The following is a 24,026-nucleotide window of genomic DNA, read 5'->3' on the forward strand; positions in this document are numbered from 1 at the left end:
TCTTGAGTGGGGACAAAGTTAAGTACACCACGCCACGCGTCTCACTACGAAATTGTTACAATATGATTCCAAGTTAAATACATTCCAGGTAAGGAAAATATCACAGCAGACTTATTGTCGAGGTAACCTGTCTGCGAACAGGAAGCAACAGGTCTGGAAAAGGATAAGGGTGATTGTTTCATAGCAATAGTGGATACTGATGAGAGCAAAGTTTGCACTGTTTGGAAAACGGAGGAGAGCAATGATGTTGTGTTGGGAAAAGTCAAGGAGTATATTGTGAATGGACGGTCCAAGGAAAGGAGTGTGGGTACTGAGATTCAACCTTTCTCCAAAATCTGTGAAGAACCATCTATTGAAGATGGTGGGGTGCTGAGGAATGATAAATGTGTTCCCCCAGATATGTTGGTTAACTATGCACATGAAGGCCATTTAGGCTCAACCATGATGAAGAGAAGAGTGAGAGCTCATTATTGGTGGCCTTCTATGGGCAGAGATTTAGATATGGTGGTGAGTAGGTGTGTGGTGTGTAGCAGAGCAGAGAAGGGGTTCAAGGTCGTGACACCACTCTTACAACCTATACCTATGCCTGAGAAACCATGGATAAAAGTTGGCATTGACATGACCTTTTCACTTTCTCCCACATCATTTACGCTATACATTTGTGTTGATGGATTACCATAGCAAATGGCCAGAAGTTTGTTTTTTCCCTAATCCAACGGCTGGCAGTGTCATATATTTCCTCAGAGATGTTTTCATGAGGGAGCGGTTCTCAGAGTCCATAGTCTCTGATAATGGAGTCCAGTTTGTCAGTCATGAAAGGGAAGCTTTCCTGGAAGAATCTGGTGTGAAGCATCTGAAACGTTCACTCTACCAACCACAAACCAATGCTTTGGTAGAAAGGATGAATAGAGTGGTGGAAGAATGTATTAAGTGGGTTAAGGATAATAGGTTTTGATGTGGGAGAGGCGGTGAAGTCTATGCTGTGGTTTTATCCCATAACACCACATTCGCTCACCAAAATGCCCCCGTTTGAGCTTCCCAAGGGATGACGTTCCCCCTTTAAACTATATCCTGCCTGGTTAGCCAAAGCAGTAGAGGGTAAGGTAACAGATAAGGTGAACCAAAGAAAAATGTTGGGAGAAGTAAAAGAAGCACAGACTAAAATGAAAGACAGGTACCATCTAAAAAAAATCTACCAGAACTCAGATTTTCAAACCTGGGGATGTTGTACGCATTGAACATCAAACATTTGTTAAAAAGGGGACTACCAGTTATGGTGAACAGATCACTGTGAATAAGGTATGTGGCAATGCTGTTATGGTGGAAGGAGGCCATTGGTGGAATGTTGGGATGTTGGGAAAATTGTTAAGGTTAGAGATGATGTTTTCAATGAGTTTGGAAGAAATATAAATGTGTTATCCAGTCAGGTGATAAATGAGAACAAAAAGCCAATGTTTAGAAATATGGAACAACACAATCCAGGGAGATCCACTTTGTGAAAAATATGTACCATGGAAACTCAAGGAGGGTTACATTTGTGATAATTTTACGAAATGTAAACATCATAACATTGTATGGTTTTATTGTATTATGCTCATGGTCTCCGAAGTGTATTTTATACTTCTTAGGTTTCAACTTGCAAACATTAGTTCTTTACAATTTAGTTTTGTCTTTGTTATTAGGGTTATCTGTGTTATTCGTTATATTTGGTTGGGTACTGTAATGGGATTTTTATTTTTATTTTTTAAATTGAAAAAACCACAGAGATAATGTGTTATGCTCACACTTTCCATTATCATGGAAGGTATTTGGGTGGGTTCTGTCACTGTGTGTACATGGAGGGTTCCAACGATGTCAGTTGGAGCACGTCTGGCAGAGGGCCCAGCAGTGGTTCTGTACGCTGATTTTTGTAGAAATAAAATCTTACCGATGATGACCTCCACACATCTGTAACTCATTACAAGAGAACATAACACGCTGCTTATCACCCCTAGGGGTATCCAGGAGCTGAGGTCCAGTGGGCTCTAGTCATGAAGTCTGCAAGTAAAGATAAGGTTTGAAGGTGGAAGGGGAAGCCGTTGCAGGACATGGCCATGAGGTAGAAGAAGGAACGACCTCCACTCCGGTAGATGCAGGAGACGTGTTCAAGGCCAAGAGAGGCAAAGCAGAGTTGTCTGGCGTGTTGGTGGAAGGTCTCGTGATGGTTGAAGTAGGTAGTTTTGATGCTGTGGAGGGCTTTGTAGGTATGGGATAGCAGCTTGTACTGGCATTTCTTCTGGATGGGAGTCAATGGAGGGTTCTGAAGTGGGGGTGATGCTGGTTCATTTTGGACATTGAGGACAAGTTTGGCTGCGGTATTCTGTATTGACTGGAGTCACTTCAGGAGCTGGGTGGTGGCTCTGGCATAGGGTACATTTCAATAGTCATGTTGGCTGGTTACTGGGACTTGAGTGACTGTTTTCCTGGTTTTGATGGGGATTCATCTGAATTCGTTGTCCAGGATGATTGCAAGGTTGTAGGCGCAGTGGTGGTGGTTGGCAAGGGTCCGAGTGTGGTGGGTCACCATGTGTCATCTCATGGTGTGATGCTCCTCCTGAAGATGAGCACTTCCGTCTTGTCTGTGTTCAGCTTTAGGCAGGTGGACCTCATCTAGTTGGCGAAGTTGGCAATGGTGTTCCAGAAGTTGGATCTGGTGGTGGTGTAGGGGTCTTCAGTGAAAGAGAGGATGAGTTGGGAGTCATCAGCATATGAGATGATGTTGAGCCTGTGAGTGCAGACGATGTCAGCCAGTGGAGTCATTTAGGCATTGAAGAAGGTGGGGCTGAGGGAGGAGCCTTGAAGGATGCAGCAGATGATGATCTTGGGCTCAGAGGTGAAGGGCAGAAGGTGGATTCTCTGTATATGTCCTGTGAGGAAGGGGATGATCCACTTGAGGGTGTTTCCCCGGATGCCGATGTAGTAGAGTCTGGTGATGAGGGTGTGGTGGGACACGGTGTGGAAGGCCACGGGAAGGGCTGCTGTCACGGCTCAGTCAAGGATGGGTCTGATGTCATCAGTTGCGGGTATCAAGGGGCAGTCTCGGTGCTGAGGTTGGAGCGGAAGCTGGATTGGGAGGCATCAAGTAGGACCTTGGCAGGGAAGGGGAGTAGAGAGATGGGGCGGTAACTCTTGAGTTCACTGTGGTCCGCGGAGGGCTTCTTCAGGAGAGGTTTAACCTGTGTGAGTTTCCATGCGTCGGGGACAGTGGCAATGGTGGTGTATGAGTTGAGGATGTTGGTGAGTGCATTTCTGATTTCCTTCTGTCCCAGGTTGAAGACGTGGTGGAGGCAGGGGTTTGTCGGTACTCTGGAGTGGTCATGATGACTGGGGTGCCCAAGGTGGTGAGTGGTTTCCAGTCTGTCAGCAGGTGGCAGTGGGCGGAATCAGTAGGTGGCCAAAGTCAGTTGGTTTTGGGTCGAAGTTGCAGTAGTTGTCAGATATCTTGTTGTAGAAGTAGTCCCCCAGGGTGTCGCAGATGGCTTGGAAAAAGTGAATTGTATTCGCAGCTGCAGATGGGCAGGAGAACTCTTTGACAATGCTGAAGAGTTCCTTCATGTGATTGGCACTTTCCTCAATGCTGTTGGTTCGGGTGTCCTTCCTGGCTTCTTTGAGGCAGTGGTGGTATTCACTGAGGGCTGATTTGAAGGTGGTGAGGTCTGTGGGGTTCATTCTGGAGTGCCATCTTCTCTTCCGTTGCTTGCATTCGTGTTTGGAGGCCGGAGTTTGGGGTGAACCAGCTTTTGGGATAGCTGGATCTGCTGGTGTTGCCCATTTTCATGGGGTGACAGTGTCAGCACAGCTGGAAATGTAGTTAGAGAGGTTCTGGAAGGCCACTTCAAAGTCACTGGTGGAGTCGGGCCAGGTGGTGATGAGGGCTTTGGTCCATTGGGTCTCAGTGATATTTTTCCATCCTTGGTGTGAAGGGATGGGGGGTTTGGTGGTGGGTCTTGGTGATCCTGCGATAGTGAAGAGGACGATCCTGTGGTCATTCCAGGTCAGTTTGGCGATATGACTAAGGGGAGACACTGCGACCGGAACTATCCACCATAGAGAAGATTGTGTGAATGACTCTGTATTCATTGACAGGGATTAATTGTGGTACATCTCGCCTATAAGTTCCACATGTATGCAAACACCAGACAATATGTCATTTGATTGATGTCACCAGGAATTGCCAACACGTTGATAATCTTTGTTCATTTATTTGCACATATGCATATCTAAAATTAATTAAAAGGTTGTTTAAAAAAAAAAAAAAAAAATATTCAGAGAAAAAGGTGAATAAGTCATGAGACAATAGCATCAACCATTATTACTTTACAGCGAGCTGCGGTCACTGGATGGATTGTTCCAATAGCCTTTTAGTCCTTCTGCCGAGGGCTTTCTTGATCGTCAATGGTCCTCTATCTATGGACCATGCCTGAGACCAAGGTAAGGGCCAATAATGAGGCAGAGGGCCTTTAATAACTAGTATGACCTTAGGCAGAAAGACTAAAAGGCTCTCAGAACAATCCACCCACTGAGGGTAGAATGTTCTGCATCAAAGGGATGGAAAGAGAAAGATCATCACTGGAATGCTGGATCTACCCTGGCCACCCTGGCCCAGAGCCAGTCCACTGTCTCCAATGCAGCGTCCAACGTCCCAGTGGTGGAATGTACTGTGGGCTCCAGACAGGGGCTACAATAAACTCCTTGTACATACATTACATATACATGCTAGGTAGTGTGAAGGAAGATCAAAGGCTCCATTGCTATTTAAAGTCTAAAATATGTTTTTAAAGATGAAAATGGCAAAAAAAAGCAATCAGTCAGAGAACCCTTGCCCATCGGAAACACTGAGCATGTAATTCTCACCCCCTGGCCACAAATCAATAATTTTTATGCATTTTCGTCCCATGAACGGTGAAGGCACAAGTGATGGAGGCTGAAACTCACATAGCAGGAGTGTGGGCAGGAGCCAGGCTTTCTCGTGAGAAGGACTGAGAGAAACTTGAAAAGATACAGATAATATATATTACCCAGATGCAGAGGTGGTTTTGTGAATCCTCACTTACAAGGAGGAGGCAGAAAGCGTCAGAAGCACGAGTACAGCGTGAGTAAGTATAACATGGAAGTACAAAAATGGCTGACATTTTAATAAAATGCAATATAAATCATCAAAAAAATTTGAAAAATGGTAAACAAGTTCACTGTTAAAAGGCCTTTTAACAATGTCTGTTCTGCAAACTACTGATCCATATTCACAAACTTCAATGTCTGAAATCATGAAGGGCCAGATGCATCATGCTTTTTTGCGATCGCAAATGTCCCAATCTGTCTGTTTCCAATCGCAAAAATGCATTTTGGTATGTATGAATTCCAATTTGCGATTCGGTAACGTGTTACCGAATCGCAAGTTGGAATTTTGCATACATACCGATTTGCTATTAGGAAGGGGCGTGTCAAGGGCATCCCTTCCTAATACCGAATCGCAGTGGTATGTAGGACTGTTTTGTGACCCAAATGCGGTCACAAAACATTCACATTTTACCACCTACATCAAGTAGGTGCTAATCCGTTCGGAAACGGGAAGGGGTCCCTAGGGGACCCTTTGTGAATGGTTGCAAAAACATTTTTTAAGGGTAGGCAGTGGTCCTACAGTCCCACCAACCACTGCCTACTCTTAAAAAATGGAAAGAAAACTTTTAATTTTTCTTTTTTAAACACATCCCATTTTCCTTTAAGGAAAACAGGCTGCATTTAAAGAAAAAACAAAGATTGCTTTATTTAAAAGCAATCACAGCCATGGTGGTCTGCAGAGCCCAACAGGCCACCATCCGTATGATTATAGCCATTCACAATGGGTCACAAATTGCGACCTACCTCATGAATATTAATAAGGTAGGTTGATTTGCGAGCCATTGGGAATCGCAAAATGAAACTCCTGGAGTTTCATACATTCAAATAGCGATTACATAATTGCGATTCGTAGGTAATCACTATTTAGAAAAGTGATACATCTGACCCAAAAATACATACCATGAGCGCACGTGATGGAATAAGTTGTGATGATATTCAATGAACAAAGACACCTTTTACAGAGCACAAATAAAGTCATTCAGTTCTACAGTTCTGCAGGATTTCCACTAATCGATTCCCCCTGAAGAAGGCTTTAGAAAGTCGAAACATCACTGTCAGTGAAAATGTTTCTCAGTAGTGTCTTCTGAGGTCTGGTGCACTGTTTAATTCTTATTGCTGCATAGGCTGTTTGTTTTTAGTAGGTGTCTTCTGAGGTCTGGTGCACTGTTTGTTTCTCAATGGTGTCTTCTAAGGGCTGCTGCATTATGTGTCCCTTATTGGATAAATGACGTTTGTTTCTCATTGGTCTCTTCAGAAGTCTACTGCATTGCTTGTTTCTCCTAAGTGTCATCTGTGGTGTGCTGAAATGCTTGTTTCTCACTGGTGTCTGCGTTGTTTCTCGTTGTTGTCTACATTGTTTCTCATTATTATCTTCAGAGGTGTGTTGCAATGTTTCTCTTTGGAGTGTTTTTTTGGATGTGTTGCATTGTTTGTTTCTCGTTGGTGTCTGTTGTTTCTTGTTGATATCTATCTGCTACATTGTTGTCTTCTGATGTGTCCTGCAGTGATTCTCTTTGGTGTGTTTTTAGACATGTTGCATTGTTTGTTTCTCACTGTTCTCTTCTGAGGTGTGTTGCAGTGTTTGTCTTTGGAGTGTTTTTGAACTTGTTGGTTTGTTTGTTTCTCATTGGTGTCTGTGTTGTTTCTTGTTGCTTTCTTCTAAGGTGTGCTACATTGTTTGGTTCCCATTGTTCTCTTCTGAAGAGCCTTGGGTTGTTACTTTCTCATTGGTGTCTGTGTTGTTTCTTGTTGATATCTTCTGAAGATGTGCTCCATTGTTTCCCATTGTTGTCTTCTGAGGAGCTCTGGGTTGTTACTTTCTCATTGGTGCCTGTGTTGCTTCTCGTTGTTCTCTTCTTCTGTGGTGTGCTACATTGTTTGTTCCTTATTATTCTTTTTTGAGGAGTCCTAAACTGTTTGTTTCTCATTGGTGTCTGTGTTGTTTCTCGTTGATATCTTCTGAGGTGTGCTTCATTGTGTGTTTCTCATTGTTCTCCTCTGAGTCGTCCTGGGTTGTTTGTTTCTCGATGGTGTCTGTGTTGTTTCTCATTGATATATTTGAGGTGAGCTACATTGTTTCTCATTGTTGTCTTTTGAGGAGTTCTGAGTGGCTTGTTTCTTATTGATGTCTGTGTGTGTTTCTTGTTGCTTTCCTCTGAGGTGCGCTACATTGAGTGTTTCTCATTTTTCTCCCCTGAGTCGTCCTGGGTTGTTTGTTTCTCGTTGGTGTCTGTGTTGCTTCTCGTTGCTTTCTTCTGAGGTGTGCTACATTATTTGTTTCTCATTGTTGTCTTTTGAGGAGTCCTGGGTGGTTTGTTTCTTACTGGTGTCTGTGTGTGTTTCTTGTTGCTTTCCTCTGCGGTGCGCTACATTGTGTGTTTCTCATTGTTCTCCTCAGAGGAGTCCTGGGTTGTTTGTTTCTCACAGGGGTCTCTTGAAGTATGTTGTTAGTTGCTTCTCATCCATGTCTACAGTGTTTATTCTATTTTGTTTCCTCTTAGTTACAGAGTGTTGTATATTTCTGATGGGGTCTTCTGAAGTGCACTGCTCTGATTCGTTGGCCCGTGGCTGGTCATTTGTCCAGCCTATAATCCGCCAATATCACTGGTGTCCCTCAGGACGCTAGCCGCGGATTGGATGCTGAAGATGATGATGGAAATCTGCTTCTTCACTTGCTGCCACCGCAGCGTCTGCTGCGCATCAGTCTCGATGTCGAAGAGAGCAGCTGCCAGCCCTGGGAAGCTGGATGCGGCGTAGGTGTTGTGCTGGTTTGGAGCATAAATGATGTGTCTGGAGAAAGCAATGAAGGGTAAAAGAGACACAGAGGATTAGGGTGGTGCTGGAGGTGACAGCTTCACACACTTACGATACCTCTGGGAGGACAAGGTGCGACCCACAACCGCATTGCACCAGCAGGACAAAAAACTCAGTCAAACCTCAAAATACTGGGAAACCTAACCAGACAATTCTCACACCATCAGGCAACACCTTCCCCATGTAAAGCAACTCAGGAACCAACACCTATTAGTGCATTTACCCCATGGGGTACAATCCTACCCATCCATAGAATACTGGGAGTACACCCCAACAATTCATGGAGCTTCAGGACACAAACAATCAACCAATTCATGCAACCAACAGCCAATGGCTGAGAGACTGTGCATAGATGAGGGTCAACAAAGCCGGCAATTTGCAGAACCTATGGACACCAAGCCCAAGAATTCATACCGCCCATGAGCAAAACCCACTCCAGACTAAAATCCAGAGAATACTAACAGTAGCAGGTTATTTAATCAAAGAAAAAACAACAACCCATTAATCAAAAAAAGCAAAGAACAACAATGTACCAATTGCTAAACTATGGGACCGCAATACCACAAGCCTATGACACCGATTGACAACAGCCCCACCAATTCATGCCACACGAGGCAAAACCCCTTCTAACGAAAACAACACAGGGACTATAAATACATTACCTAAAAAAACAGCACCAACAAAAATAACTCACACAATCTGTGGGCAATAGCCCCACAATATTAAATAATAAACCAGACCACCAAGTAATATACACCAAGACAGCAACCTCACCCGGGAGTGACAGTCCCACCGTTACATAAGAGCTTATAACAACAACTCTGTCGGTGAATTCAACCAGGCCAAGGAACATGCACAAGAATCAAGCAATTCATATACCCAGGGTCAACAACCACATTCATTCATAGAACTAAAGACACAAAATGACAATATCATAGTCCCAGGGGTAGAAACTTCATAAAATTCATAAATCAATGGACAATATTCGAGGAAGGTAGCCCACCGATCCATATACCCAGGGATGACATAACTGTACATTTAGGACATAACAAAGTCAAAAATGTATCCACCACAGGGCACATAATATACCCAAGAACAACAGACCCATCAATCAGCAGAGCCTAGGACAACATGTCATTATTGTTTTATATTCCACACACACTCATAGCAATCAGCTATATGTATTAGAGATTACCAAAAAGGCCGCCATGTTTTCTCCATTGTTTAACTGCTGTGAAAGACTGAGATGTGGCTGCTTTCAGACATAGCTTTAGCTGCTGAAAGAACCCACTAATTTTAACAACATGTGAATAATAATTCAATAATCCCTACAAACAAGACACATCAACCACACCAGTTGACAAAACCAGTGGCAACATCTGCAATTGTTTATAAACCCTGAACGCCTACTTCATACCGTTTAGGTAGAACAACTGCTCATCAAGTATATTGACAAAACTCCCATTAGATCATAAGTTGAGGCACAATGCCATTGACAACACAATACAGTATGAGTTTCTGAATGCCTGGGAAAATAACTCCGGCAGGTCATAAAACCAGGGACAAATAACCTCACAATTCATACCAGCAAGGGTCACATTGGACAATATAAGAACTCCCCAGTTTCTTACAAACCCCCAATTCATTTATCTATTATAAACAACCAGACACGTTTATATGATCCAGGGTGAACGGCTAACCATGTTACATAAGGCAGAACCACAACAATTTGCACCGCCAAAGGCGTGGCACTCATATCCCAAGCTTATTGAGTAACCAATCAGAGATGTCCCTACACACCACTAATGTTCCATACTATAGAGACGTCACAAGGTGAACACCCACCTAAGGAAGAACCAACCACAGGGACTCTAAGGGGGTGATTCTGACCTCGGCGGTAAAAGGCCCTTACCGCCGGTCAGAAGTCCGCCATTATACCGCCGCGGTCGCGGTAAACCGCCACAGTCATTCTGACCTCCAACTGTCAAACCGCCAAAAACCCGACATCCACGGAAGGCTGCCTCATCAGCGGGCAGCGATAAACTGGAGATGACCAAACCTCCACCGTCACGCCAACACAAACACGCCCATGCCATTCCGACCCACGAATCCACGCGGCGGTCTTTCAACCGCAGTATTCCATTGGCGGTACACACTGCCGCGGTCAAAATACACATACCCTTACAAAACACAGCCACATTGGACAATTCGAAATACACACACCTGATACACATACACACACCACTCCCACACACTCAATACAATATAAAACACACACCCACATCACCCACAAACCCCCATAAATCGAAAATCAGAGACAAGGCGCAATACACAGAGAGAGAGCACAGGGAACGCAAACCACAACACACACAGGAACCCAACTTCATCACCCACACCACATCTACGCACACATCACCACACACCACCACTCACATCACCACAAACACCACCCCACACCTCATCCACACCACCCCATGGCACCCCAAAGACACCCCAGGTTCTCAGACCAAGAACTCAGGGTCATGGTGGAGGAAATAATAAGGGTAGAGCCCCAGCTCTTCGGCACACAGGTGCAGCACACCACAATAGCCAGGAAGGCGGAGCTATGGCAAAGGATCGTCGACAGGGTCAACGCTGTGGGACAGCATCCCAGAAATCGGGAAGACATCCGAAAGTGCTGGAACGACCTACGGGGGAAGGTGCGCTCGATGGTGTCGCGACACAACATCACTGTGCAGAAGACTGGCGGCGGACCCCCACCCACTCCACCCGAATTCACAGCATGGGAGCAAAAGGTCTTCAACATCCTGCATCCTGACGGCCTCGCTGGAGTACCCGGAGGAATGGACTCTGGTAAGTCTAATCTCAACTACTTCACCCCCCCCCCAACCACCAGCATGCCAACCCACACCCCCACCCTCACCCCCAACCCCAACCCCCCAGCACAGATCCTCCCTGCCAATGTCTCACCAGCACAACCCACCCAAGACAACACCAACCCCTGAATGCCAACACAAACCATAGACACCCATCACCTATGCATGACCACTGCACATACCCATCCACCCCCCCAAACCACCCTCACATCTTCTCCCACAAGGGAATGCCAGCACTGGGGGACAAGGGCACCCACAAATCGCACGCCATGGCACACACAAAATCAATAACCATACTCTCTTACCCCTGCAGGGCCCGAACGCCAACACACCGGCCAGGAGGGTCCAGATTTGTCCATCCCACCCCCACAACAGGCCCCCAGTGATGACAGCAGCTCTGTCGACCTAGAACCTGATGACCAGCCCGGACCATCGGGGACCTCTGGACAGTCGGTTCCCCACACACAGACACAGGCCACAGCAGACCCAACCCCCTCTGGGAATATCAGCACAGCACCCACCCAGCGGGCCCATGCCTCTGTCTCCAGGACAGGTCAAGCAGCGTTGTGTCTACCACTACAGGGCACCCAGGGTAACCCACCACCCCAACAACAACAGGGACCTGGGGGCAGTGGTAGTGGGCACACCGTCCAGGGGACAGAGGCCCGGGGAAACAGGGGAACTGGGAGGGCTGCTGTGTGACAGGGGGGGGAGGACAGGCCCAGGGAACCCACTCTCCAAGAGGCCCTCACCACCATCATGGGAGCATACCACCACTCCCAGGAGACGATGGCGACGGTACTGGCCAGGTTCCAGGAGATCCAGGCACAGCAGGAGGAACGCTACATGGGGTTCAGAGACGAACTCAGGAACATCCGTTCCACTATGGGGACCATAGTCCTGGCCCTCAACCGGATAGAAACCACATTGCGGAACCATGTGGCACTCCAAAGGGCCCCTGTCACTAGCCAGGACCTGGAACTGCCTACCACCTCCGCCAGCGCTAGTGGACAGGAGGCCCCCACACAACGACAGGCCACCAGAACCCCACCTCCTGCTGAAGAACAACCACCACGCAAGCGGAACCTGAGATCACAAAAGAAGACAGAGTAGGATGCCAAGACCCCCGCCAGCATAACATACCCCCTGATGTCATCCCACTGTCCCACATTGTCACCCTGTCCAACCTTAAACAGCCCCTGCTCCATCCTTCCACAGGCATATGGACAATGCACCTGTGAAACTGAGAACTGGACTCTGCCATGGACATTACTCCACCCCCACCCATCACCGTTTTACTATCATGGACCTCTATGTAGCACTAAAAATAAATCACTCATTGCACTGAAAATAATCTGGAGTCAGCTTGTATTCTTAACAAATGTATTACACATAACGGTTCAATAATGTCCAGTTAATTTGTGATGACAACATACCGATGTCAATAAGCTTTAGTCCATGGGCAAACAAAGCAGAAGTCACACAGTGGGTCATACAGCTCTGAAAAGGGAAGGGAAAGTCACAAATCAGTTAAAAGGAAATGGGGGGAAACACAGAAAGTAGAGATGCAGGAGGCCTGAAGTAAATTTAAAATGGCGTGGGTGATTCTTACCTGTGTGCTACTGAAAATACTGTTGTATAACTGTGTCCCTGTTGTCTGTGTCGTCCCCGTTGTCTTCCTCGTCTTCACTCTCCACAGCTGCTACAACACCACCATCTGGACCATCCTCCTGCAGGAAAGGCACCTGGCGTCGCAAAGCAAGATTGTGAAGCATACAGCAGGCGACGATGATCTGGCACACCTTCTTTGGTGAGTACATGAGGGATCCACCTGTCATATGCAGGCACCTAAACCTGGCCTTCAGGAGCCCGAAGGTCCTTTCTATGATCCTCCTGGTTTGCCCATGGGCCTCATTGTACCGTTGCTCTGCCCTGGTCCGGGGATTCCTCACTGGGGTCAATAGCCAAGGCAGGTTGGGGTAACCAGAGTCACCTATTAGCCACACACGTTGTCTCTGTAGCTGTTCCATCACATAGGGGATGCTGCTATTTCGCAAGACATACGCGTCATGCACTGACCCAGGGAACTTGGCATTTACATGGGAGATGTACTGGTCAGCCAAACAGACCACCTGGACATTCATCGAATGGTAATTTTTTCAATTTCTGTACCCCTGCTCATTGTCTTTGGGGGGTACTAAAGCCACATGTGTCCCGTCAATGGCACCAATGATGTTGGGGATATGTCCAAGGCCATAGAAATCACCCTTCACTGTGGCCAAATCACCCTCCTCAGGGAAAACAATGTAGCTCCGCATGTATTTCATCAGGGCAGACAACACTCTGGACAAAACCTTAGAAAACATAGGCTGAGACATCCCAGATGACACGGCCACTGTTGTCTGAAAAGACCCACTTGCCAAAAAATGGAGGACTGACAGAACCTGCACCAGAGGGGGAATTCCTGTGGGTTGGCGGATGGGGGACATCAGGGCTGGCTCCAGCTGGGCACACAGTTCATGTATAGTGGCTCGGTCAAGTCGGTATCGGAGTATAATATGGCGTTCTTCCATTGTCGACAGGTCCACCAGCGGTCGGTACACGGGAGGATTCATCCTTCTCCTCGCAAGTCCCAGTGGACGGTGCCTAGGAAGGACAACATGGAGTATAGAGTCAAGCAACACACAGGTACGTAACCACAGCTTGCACAGTATACGAATCGCTAGTCATTGAAAGGCTTGTATGAGTGGCAATGCAAGGCCTAGGCCTGTGTGACGCAGTACAAATTATGCCATGTGGACCCTTGAAATGGCGGCTGCCTGACCTGTGAAGTGTGACAGTGGGATGTGAGGTCAATGCGCTGGCGTGGCACACCGTGGCGGTAGGCGGTCGAAGACCGCTGTGCGAAGCCGCATTGGTTAACATTGAAACCTGTGGGTTTCAGGAGCCAATGATGATGTGCGCCGGCGGTACGCTCCGCTGCGGTACGCTCCGCTGCGGTACGCACCGCCGCGGGCGTGACCGCCATTTTCTATCTGCTTAATCACTCGAGACCTGATCATCCACAGGAGAGGACCTATACTGCAAGTGCTGCTGTGACCTCGGTCTGGAAGAGACAATGGCTGCTGCGACTGGGGAAAGGGCCCCTGCCTTCACTTCTGAAGAGTTGGAGAAACTAGTGGATGGGGTCCTGCCCCAGTATGCGCTACTCTACGGTCCTCCAGACCAACAGGTAAGTACACTGGGTGCACGTTGAATGGGCTATGCCTGGGTTGTGTATGGTGGATGTAAGATGGTGGGGTGGGGAGAGAATGAGGAGTGCAAGGCACGACAGATGAGAGCATGTGCCACATGGCAAGGTTGGGGAGGGGGGGCCAATCACATCTAACATACGGAAAAATTATGATATTTCCTTTCCCACCCTGTACATGTCAAATAGGTCAGCGCCCATCAGAAAGTCGACATTTGGCGTGCCATCGCCAAGGACGTCCGGGCCCTGGGGGTCCACAACAGACGGGGCACCCACTGCCGCAAGAGGTGGGAGGACATCCGCCGCGGGACCGGGAAGACCGCCGAGTCACTGCTGGGGATGGCCTCCCAACCTAGGAGGGGTGCCAGTCGTACCCTGACCCCCCTGATGTCCCAGGTCCTGGCGGTGGCCTACCCCGATTTGGATGGGCGCGTGAGGACATCACAGCAGACACAAGGGGGTGAGTACCAGCACATTCAGCTATCTTTACGCGCAGTGGAGGCGTCTGGGTGGGGGAGGAGGGCTGTGGGTGACATTAGACCAGGGCGCTTTCTGTAGTGTAGTCCTCTCCTTTAGGCATGGCCCTGTGCCCCCGCCCCCCACCTCTGTAGGGTGCCAAGTACAGCTATCCATGGTCCAGCATCACCCATGTGCGCATTTGTTGTCCCTAGACCTGTTGGCCTAGTCACAAGTACTGAGTAGTGTACCCTGATTGCGCGGTGTAGTGCATGAGGCACCTGTGTCTGTCCTCTCCACCAACGGTGTTGACAATGCATGCACTCAACCTATCTTTATTTCTCCCCCCACCCTTTTTCTTTATCTTCTTTTGCATGTGTGCATTAGCATCATCAGGCGGAGGAGAATTGGCATCGGAGCACGAGGGAGCTGCAACTCACAAGGCCCCGGTGGGCCATGGTACAGACACCGAGGGCACCAGTGATACGGAGGGCGAGGGGAGCATCACAACGGGGACCCGTGGTGACACCAGCGACACCGACACGTCCTCGGATGGGAGCTTCCTAGCGGTGGCGGCAACATCCGGGCCCCCCGCCTCTACAGGTACAGCCGCCACCCAGCGCACCAGCTCCGCCCTCCCAGCAGCCCCTCAGCCTTCGCTCCGTGCCCGCTCGCCCAAGAAGGCGGGCATCTCCTTCGCCCCAGGCACCTCAGGCCCTGCCCCAGTTACCCCTGCTGCCCTCAGTGAGGAGGTCATTGACCTCCTACAGACCATCATTGTTGGGCAGTCTACCCTTTTGAATGCCATCCAGGGTGTAGAGAGGGAGGTGCATCGGAGCAATGCATACCTGGAGGGCATTCATTCGGGTCAGGCTGCCCATCAACGATCGTTCAATGCTCTGGCCTCAGCACTGACGGCAGCCATTGTCCCTGTTTCCAGCCTCCCTCTTCTAACTGCCTCCACCCTGTCTCTGTCTCCTGTTCCTCAGCCTATCCCATCCACACCATCAGACCAGCCTGCACACACCTCAACACCCAAGGGCAGCTCATCCAGACATAAGCACCACAGATCACACAAACATTCACCCAAGCAACACTCAGATGCAGACATGCCAACAGTCACTACCACCTCTGTGTCCCCCTCCTCCTCGTCTCCCTCCTCCCTCCCTGTGACGTCTCCACTCACACCTGCATGCACACCACCATCAGCCAGTACTTCCATCACCAGCACACCCTCCAGTACAGTCCGCACACGTGCAGTCACCACCCCCACTGCCATTTACACGTCCCCTGTGTCCTCTCCCACTGTGTCTGTCACCCCCTCTTCCAATACACACAAACGCAGGCAGCCACCCACCCAACAGCCAACCACATCACCACAGCCTACGTCACAAGCACCTGCACCCAAAGACAGCACACCTGACTCTCCTACAACCACATCCTCTTCCTCCACTTCCATAACCACTACACCTACCCTTTACCTTGCTCCTAAAAAAGTTTACCTCTCCAATCTTAACCTCTTTGCCCCACCTGACCCACCCCCTCCATCTGCTAAGAGTCCCAAGAGCACCTCAGCCACCACCAGCCCGGCTTCAAGTGTCACCATAGTGCATGGGTTTTGGAGTCCACCCTTTGCCAGCAGTGATACATCAGTCAGCAGCAAGGGGACAGCCAGCCCCCCCCCCCCCCCTGGAAAGAGGACCCGTAAAATCAAGGGCCGCCGCGAGAAGACTGACACGGCTGCCCCCAAGGACCAAAGTTCTGCCACTTCACCTGCCACAACATCCAGGGGAGGCAAGGGCCAGAGAGCCTCATCGAAGGAGGGAAAGGGCAGCAGGGCGGAGAAGTCAGCCAGCAGGAGCGCGGACCAGGAGGGCCCCACAAGCCCCATCCCGGATGTGAGGGAGGACACCCAAGGGCCCAGGACTCCGTCACCGAAGGGTCCAGCAAATGCACGGTCGGAGGGCGACTAAGCATGGAGTCCTGGCCAGGTCTGGCTCCCTTGAATGACTGGACAAGCACCGCTGAACAGGGCCCCGCCGTGAAGAAAGGCACCGCTGAACAGGGCCCCGCCGTGAAGAAAGGCACCGCTGAACAGGGCCCCGCCGTGAAGAAAGGCACCGCTGAACAGGGCCCCGCCGTGCAGAAAGGCACCGCTGAACCGGGCCCCGCCGTGAAGAAAGGCACCGCTGAACAGGGCCCCGCCGTGCAGAAAGGCACCGCTGAACAGGGCCCCGCCGTGAAGAAAGGCACCGCTGAACAGGGCCCCGCCGTGAAGAAAGGCACCGCTGAACAGGGCCCCGCCGTGAAGAAAGGCACCGCTGAACAGGGCCCCGCCGTGAAGAAAGGCACCGCTGAACAGGGCCCCGCCGTGAAGAAAGGCACCGCTGAACAGGGCCCCGCCGTGAAGAAAGGCACCGCTGAACAGGGCCCCACCGTGAAGAAAGGCACCGCTGAAAAGGGCCCCGCCAAGACAGGCACCGCTCCGCTGGGCCCCGCCGTCTCAAGCACCGCTCCGCTGGGCCCTTCCTGTCAAGCACCGCTCCGCTGGGCCCCGGCGGTCTCAAGCACCGCTCTGCTGGGCCCTTCCTGTCAAGCACCGCTCCGCTGGGCCCCGCCGTCTCAAGCACCGCTCCGCTGGGCCCTTCCTGTCAAGCACCGCTCCGCTGGGCCCTTCCTGTCAAGCACCGCTCCGCTGGGCCCCGCCGTCTCAAGCACCGCTCCGCTGGGCCCTTCCTGTCAAGCACCGCTCCGCTGGGCCCCGCCGTCTCAAGCACTGCTCCGCTGGGCCCTCCCTGTCAAGCACCGCTCCGCTGGGCCCTTCCTGTCAAGCACCGCTCCGCTGGGCCCCGCCGTCTCAATCACCGCTCCACTGGGCCCTTCCTGTCAAGCACCGCTCCGCTGGGCCCTTCCTGTCGAGCACCGCTCCGCTGGGCCCCGCCGTCTCAAGCACCGCTCCGCTGGGCCCTTCCTGTCAAGCACCGCTCCGCTGGGCCCCGCCGTCTCAAGCACCGCTCCGCTGGGCCCTTCCTGTCAAGCACCGCTCCGCTGGGCACCGCCGTCTCAAGCACCACTCCGCTGGGCACCGCCGTCTCAAGCACCGCTCCGCTGGGCACCGCCGTCTCAAGCACCGCTGGCCCAATGACAGTGCCGGTTCTGTGTCGAGCTACTGTTCACGCTTCACTCGGCCCACCCTGCCTCCTCCATTACCTGTGGAGACTGTTATCCACTTGAGAGACTGTGGCTTTGCACTCCCCAGGATTGAACAGTGGGCAACCCACCCACTGTAGAGACTTGAGAGACTGTGGCTTTGCACTCCCCAGGATTGAACAGTGGGCAACCCACCCACTGTAGAGACTAGAGAGACTGTGGCTTTGCACTCCCCAGGATGGAACAGTGGGAAGGTCCCTAAGGGCTGCAGCATGTGTTGTGCCACCGTAAGGGACCCCTCATCTAACACATGCACACTGGCATTGCAGATTGTGTGTGTTGGTGGGGAGAAAAAGGCAAAGTCGACATGGCATCCCCCTCAGGATGCCATGCACACAAAATGCTGCCTGTGGCATAGGTAAGTCACCCCTCTAGCAGGCCTTATAGCCCTAAGACAGGGTGCACTATACCACATGTGAGGCCATAGCTGCATGAGCAATATGCCCCTACAGTGTCTAAGTCTATTCTTAGACATTGTAAGTACAGCGAGGCCATATTAAGTATATGGTCTGAGAGTTTGTCAAAAACAAACTCCACAGCTCCATAATGGCTACATTGAATACTTGGAAGTTTGGTATCAATCTTCTCAGAATAATAAACCCACACTGATGCCAGTGCTGGATTTATTTTAAAAAATGCACACAGAGGGCATCTTAGAGATGCCCCCTGTATTTTACCCAATCGTTCAGTGCAGGACTGACTGGTCTGTGCCAGCCTACCACTGAGACGAGTTTCTGACCCCATGGGGTGAGAGCCTTTGTGCTCTCTGAGAACAGAAACAAAAGCCTGCTCTTGGTGGAGGTGCTTCTCACCTCCCCCTGCAGGAACTGTAACACCAGAAGTGAGCCTCAAAGGCTCAGGCTTCGTGTTACAATGCCCCCAGGGCACTCCAGCCAGTGGAAATGCCCGCCACCGGACACAGCCCCACTTTTGGCGGGAAGTCCAGAGGGATAATTAGGATGCCCTGTAGGTTATGCCTTCCGTCCATAGGGCATCAACCATGCCCTGCAGGGTATGTGTCCCGTCCACATGGCATCAACCAGGCCCTGTAGGGTATGTCTCCTGTGTACAGGGCATCAGCCATGTCCTGTAGGGTATGTCTCCGGTCCACATGGCATCAACCATGCCTTGTATTGTATGCCTCCCGTAGGTATGTCTCCCGTCCAGATGGGATCAACCATGCCCTGTAGGGTATGTCTCCCGTCCACGTGGCATCAACCATGCCCTGTAGGGTATGTCTCCCAGCCACAGGGCATCAACCATGCCCTGTAGGGTATGTTTCCCGTCCACATGGCATCAACCATGCCCTGTAGGGCTTGTCTCCCGTCCACGTGACATCAACCATGCCCTGTAGGGTATGTCTCCCAGCCACAGGGCATCAACCATGCCCTGTAGGGTATGTCTCACGTCCACATGGCATCAACCATGCCCTGTGGGTTAGTCTCCCAGCCACAGGGCATGGTCCCATCCACGTGGCATCAACCATGCCCTGTAGGGTATGTCTCCTGTCCACGTGGCATCAACCATGCCCTGTAGGGTAGGCCTCCTTTCCACAGGGCATTAACCATGCCCTATAGGGTATGCCTCCTGTCTACAGGGCATCAACCATGCCCTGTAGGGTATGTCTCCCGTCCACGTGGCATCAACCATGCCCTGTAGGGTATGTCTCCCAGCCACAGGGTATCAACCATGCCCTGTAGGGTATGTCTCCCGTCCACATGGCATCAACCATGCCCTGTAGGGCTTGTCTCCCGTCCACGTGACATCAACCATGCCCTGTAGGGTATGTCTCCCAGCCACAGGGCATCAACCATGCCCTGTAGGGTATGTCTCCCGTCCACATGGCATCAACCATGCCCTGTAGGGTATGTCTCCTAGCCACAGGGCATGGTCCCATCCACGTGGCATCAACCATGCCCTGTACGGTATGTCTCCCGTCCACATGGCATCAACCATGCCCTGTAGGGTAGGCCTCCTTTCCACAGGGCATTAACCATGCCCTATAGGGTATGCCTCCTGTCTACAGGGCATCAACCATGCCCTGTAGGGTATGTCTCCCAGCCACAGGTCATCACCTATGCCCTGTATGGTATGTCTCCCGTCCACATGCCATCAACCATGCCCTGTAGGGTTTGTCTCGCAGCCACAGGTCATCACCTATGCCCTGTACGGTATGTCTCCCGTCCACATGGCATCAACCATGTCCTGTAGGGTATGCCTCCTGTCTACAGGGCATCAACCACGCCCTGTAGGGTATGTCGCCCATGCACAGGACCGATATAGAACAGGGCGCAAGGCGATTCAGCACACTATTGCTAGGGAAGAAAGGGAGGCATACACTCTCTCTCGGGGACACAGCGCATAATTATTAAGTGATGTGACAAGACCGGACACATTGTTCCGATGAATAAAGAGGATTACATTAGGGAAATTGATCGGCAATTAGCCGACACTTCAGCATATTGAAGACCCCCGTATAACCCCTAAATGAGGATAGCAGCACGTTACAAGAAAAGTTGAATCACAGGGATTGATGTCTTATTACAAACTTGGAATATAGGTACATCTATAACCCCACTCCCAGGTCACCCTGCATATACATTCTCTCTAAGATAGATAAAACTGACTCATTTCCACCAGGCAGGCCCATCATCTCAGGATAGGATCTCCCACGGAGAAACTATCAGAGTTTACTGATATTTTTTTACAACCTTTTGTATGCAATTTGCCTTCATACGTTAGAGACACCAAGGATCTGCTATGCAAGATAAGTGATTTCGATTGGAGAGAGGGGCCCCTTTTGGTTCCTGTTGATGTGGTATCTCATTATACCAGCATCCCTAGGGCGGAGGGTTTTATTGCCAAACATGATTTTCTGGACAACCGTGATGCGAATTTGCTCGAACCTTCTAATATTTTGATGCTCTTATTTGAGACTGTATTGAATAACAAAGTTTTTCTACACAATGGGGTTTGGCAAAAACAAGGAGTAGCCATGGGGGCGAAACTCTCTCCAGCATTCGCGAACCTCTATATGGGCTTTTTTGAGAAAGTACAATTGTGGCAGAGTCCCCACCAGAATTGATCAAACATGTCATTTCCTGGGACAGATACATCAACGATGTACTTATGTTCTGGTCCGGCGATTCTGACTCACTTTGCCTGTTTATTCAAGAACTCAATATCCATAATATTAACTTTTCTAGTCAACATAGTACCTCTCACATCATTTATTTGGATGTTACTCTATATATTAACAACAGAATATGTCCAAAGATCTATAGGACACCCACAGTATGTAACTCTATATTGCATGCCAAAAGCGCCCATCCCGGAACACAAACTTGGGCTATCCCTGATGGAGAAGCCACGAGAATTAGACGCAATTGTAGTCAGGACAGGGAATTCCTTAATGAACTATGCCAGATGGAGCAGCCAATGGCCAAAGATGAATACCCGACCAGTTTAATAACAGTGGCCAGTAACAGGATCAAAAACTAAATCGGGGCACCTTACTCACTGCCTCTAATATGTATAAACGTAGGGAACATAGAAATCTGTCTCTCATCACTCCATATAGCGCCCCTAGTGCTCGGATCTACAACATTTTGCACAAACATTCATCCTTTCTACTTGCTGACAACACGCTGAAGGAAGGCGTCACATCGAAACCTAGTGTCACGCACAGCAGGGGTCGCGCAGTGAGAGATATTCTTTGTCACAGTTTCTTACCACCTGATACCAAGGAAGCACCGTCACCTAGGCCACTCGGTGGGTTTCGTAAATGTGGACCTTGTAAAGTTTGTTCTGATGCCAAAGACAAGACTGGTCAGTTTCAGTATGTGGGTCGCACAATCAGGCCACGAAGGAGAGGGCCCAAGAACATATAAGGGTGATTAGACACAACAACAGAGACTATCCCTTTGCCGTACATTATAATATTGTAAATGGAAAAAGGGACATTTTGAGCATCACTTCTCACTGCATTGATGCAATAGGTGCCCTTCCACAGGGGGGTAATAAAACATTGATTTTGAGACGTATGGAGAGTAAACGGATTATCAGACTTGGATCAGGGGGAGGACGGGTTGGTGAGGACCTACATGTTTTCTTGGGGGAGTGAGTGAGTACATTTATGAATAGACAAGAGCCGCTGTGAGGGACATCGTTCGCGTTTGGTACAATATGTACCACTGTGCTAGTCACACTATATGTACCTGAGAGTTCCACCTTAACTGCCATAATAATATGATATTTTAATAATAATGTGTCCTTCTTACCCCGGCATTAACTTTCTTCCCCTATTTTAGATGAGAGGATGGTTCCCTAAGTGGTACCTTATTTTCCTTTTTCTGCCGTGAAGCCAACAAATATCGTAACGATGTTTGATTGGTGATGAGCATCATGGATCCCGTCCAAAGTACTAGAGTCTTCTCTGGTTCCTCTGAGCCCAGGCGTGCTCGGGTACCCATCGGGCTAGTACTGATGTTTACGGCACTCCCATTGCGTCTGACATGCATGTGAAGATTGGAGTATTTCAGGCCCCAGTTACTGAGCAGCGTTGATACCAATGGATAGACATGTGTGTTATATTCATGTTTGGTATCCCTTGGCTTTACAGGGTGTAATATTGTCTGTTCATTTCCACGCTCAGCTGGTCTCACGCATGACTCTATCATCTCTACTGTGATTCCGGTAAGAGCAGGTCATCATGTGTTCAACTTTCCAAGGATATCACGTTTGGAGCACATGGATGGACTCTGTACATATGACATGGGACCAACAGCTCCATGCGTTGCTGAGATGGTGCCCACATTCACCCTGCACCCTTCATGCCATCACAAAGGGCATTTAAGTGCTCGTTCTGGATTATCATTTGCTGTTTCCATTGTATCTTTACCCCAAGAAGTTTGTTCCCATATTGGAAACTTTCTGGTGAAACAGACAATTTAAATACAACCCAAAGATGTCCCTAATGACTTATACTGTACTTGTGGAACATGCATGTATTTATTGCGAACAGTGGATGAGGTGTGCACGGTTCAGGATGGCGCCTGCTTGTTCCTAACCCCCGGGGGCTCCTTGAGCCAATTAAGGCCTCTGGTATTTTCTAACCTCCTGTGTTCACTCCTCCCGCCGGCGCCCTGGCACTTTCCGCCTTCGGTAGGTCGGTGCCCTTGCGGTGTGTGGCACTAGCCCGGTGTTGGCGCTACGCTGGAGCTTTCCTGGATGGGTGCAACGGCGGCATTAGACTGTCAGCGCCTGCCCCGCATTTGTTTTAGGTGTCCTGCCCGAAGGCGCTATATTTAACCTGCGGCGGCCTTCCGCTAATGAACCTAATGCCCTCCTGGCATTCCTGTTGGCATCGGTGACTCGGTCGGGCAGGGTAGCTGTACATTGAGCACTCCCAGCTCCGAGGACTTCCCCCACCGGAAGCGGCAATCTCTGACCCATGGGCTGAGGCTGTGCCCCCTCCTCTGCTTCACCCCCACATGATGTGTAACTCCCATGCGCGCACTTCCGCCCGCAGTAATTACCGCCTGGCATTTGTGGCATCAGCGGGGGTCAATGGCACGGCGACGAGGCTGCCACTGAATGAACCCCAAGGATGGTCTGTGGTATCAGTGGACCCTCTCTCATAACTGGCAATCACAGCCTGTGTGCGGGGGACCCCCTGAACAAGATTACTGGGTTTATTTTTCAAAAACATTGTGGCGATGCCCGCCCACCTGCACGCCCTGATTATTCCGTGGTTTGTACCCGAGCCAAGCCGTGTACACACAGTACAAAGCGGCCCAAGGGTTTCTACTCGCACTAAATATAGTTTATTTTCCAATTCATCCTCAGATCTGTCTTACACTCATGTGCAACACATTCAACCCGTTTTCGCTACAATTTAGCTTTAACATTAGAGCGTCCTTCTTCGCAGGCCACGGTTTTCGGGCTCCCACGGCCGAGCCGGCTCTGCTCATACCAGGGGCGCCTCGGCCTGCCCATGCCTTGTTTGATGACCTCCCAGGTACTGACCCCCAGGTACCAGGGGCGCCTCATGGCCGGCTCCTTGGAGCTGCTGAGCTCATACCAGGGGCGCCTCGGCCTGCCCGCGCCTTGTTTGATGACCCCCCAGGTACCAGGGGCGCCTCAGCCTGCCCATGCCTTGTTTGATGACCCCAGGTACCAGGGGCGCTTCAGCCTGCCAGCGCCTTGTTTGAAGACCCCCAGGTACCAGGGGCGCCTCGGCCTGCCCACGCCTTGTTTGATGA

General features: G+C 50.1%; 1 protein-coding gene across 1 annotated transcript in view; it reads right to left on the bottom strand.

Moving 5' to 3' along the window:
• Nucleotides 1–5,159: 5,159 nt before the first annotated feature.
• Nucleotides 5,160–24,026, bottom strand: part of LOC138260535 (glutamate carboxypeptidase 2-like) — a 350,295-nt gene continuing 331,428 nt past the window's right edge. Inside the window, exon 18 of the mRNA XM_069209149.1 lies at nt 5,160–7,947. Coding sequence (XP_069065250.1) covers nt 7,743–7,947 — 205 coding nt within the window. The 3' untranslated portion in view covers nt 5,160–7,742. The remainder of the gene's footprint in view (nt 7,948–24,026) is intronic.

This window comes from Pleurodeles waltl, chromosome 9 (assembly GCF_031143425.1).
Source record: "Pleurodeles waltl isolate 20211129_DDA chromosome 9, aPleWal1.hap1.20221129, whole genome shotgun sequence".
Lineage (NCBI taxonomy): Eukaryota > Metazoa > Chordata > Amphibia > Caudata > Salamandridae > Pleurodeles > Pleurodeles waltl.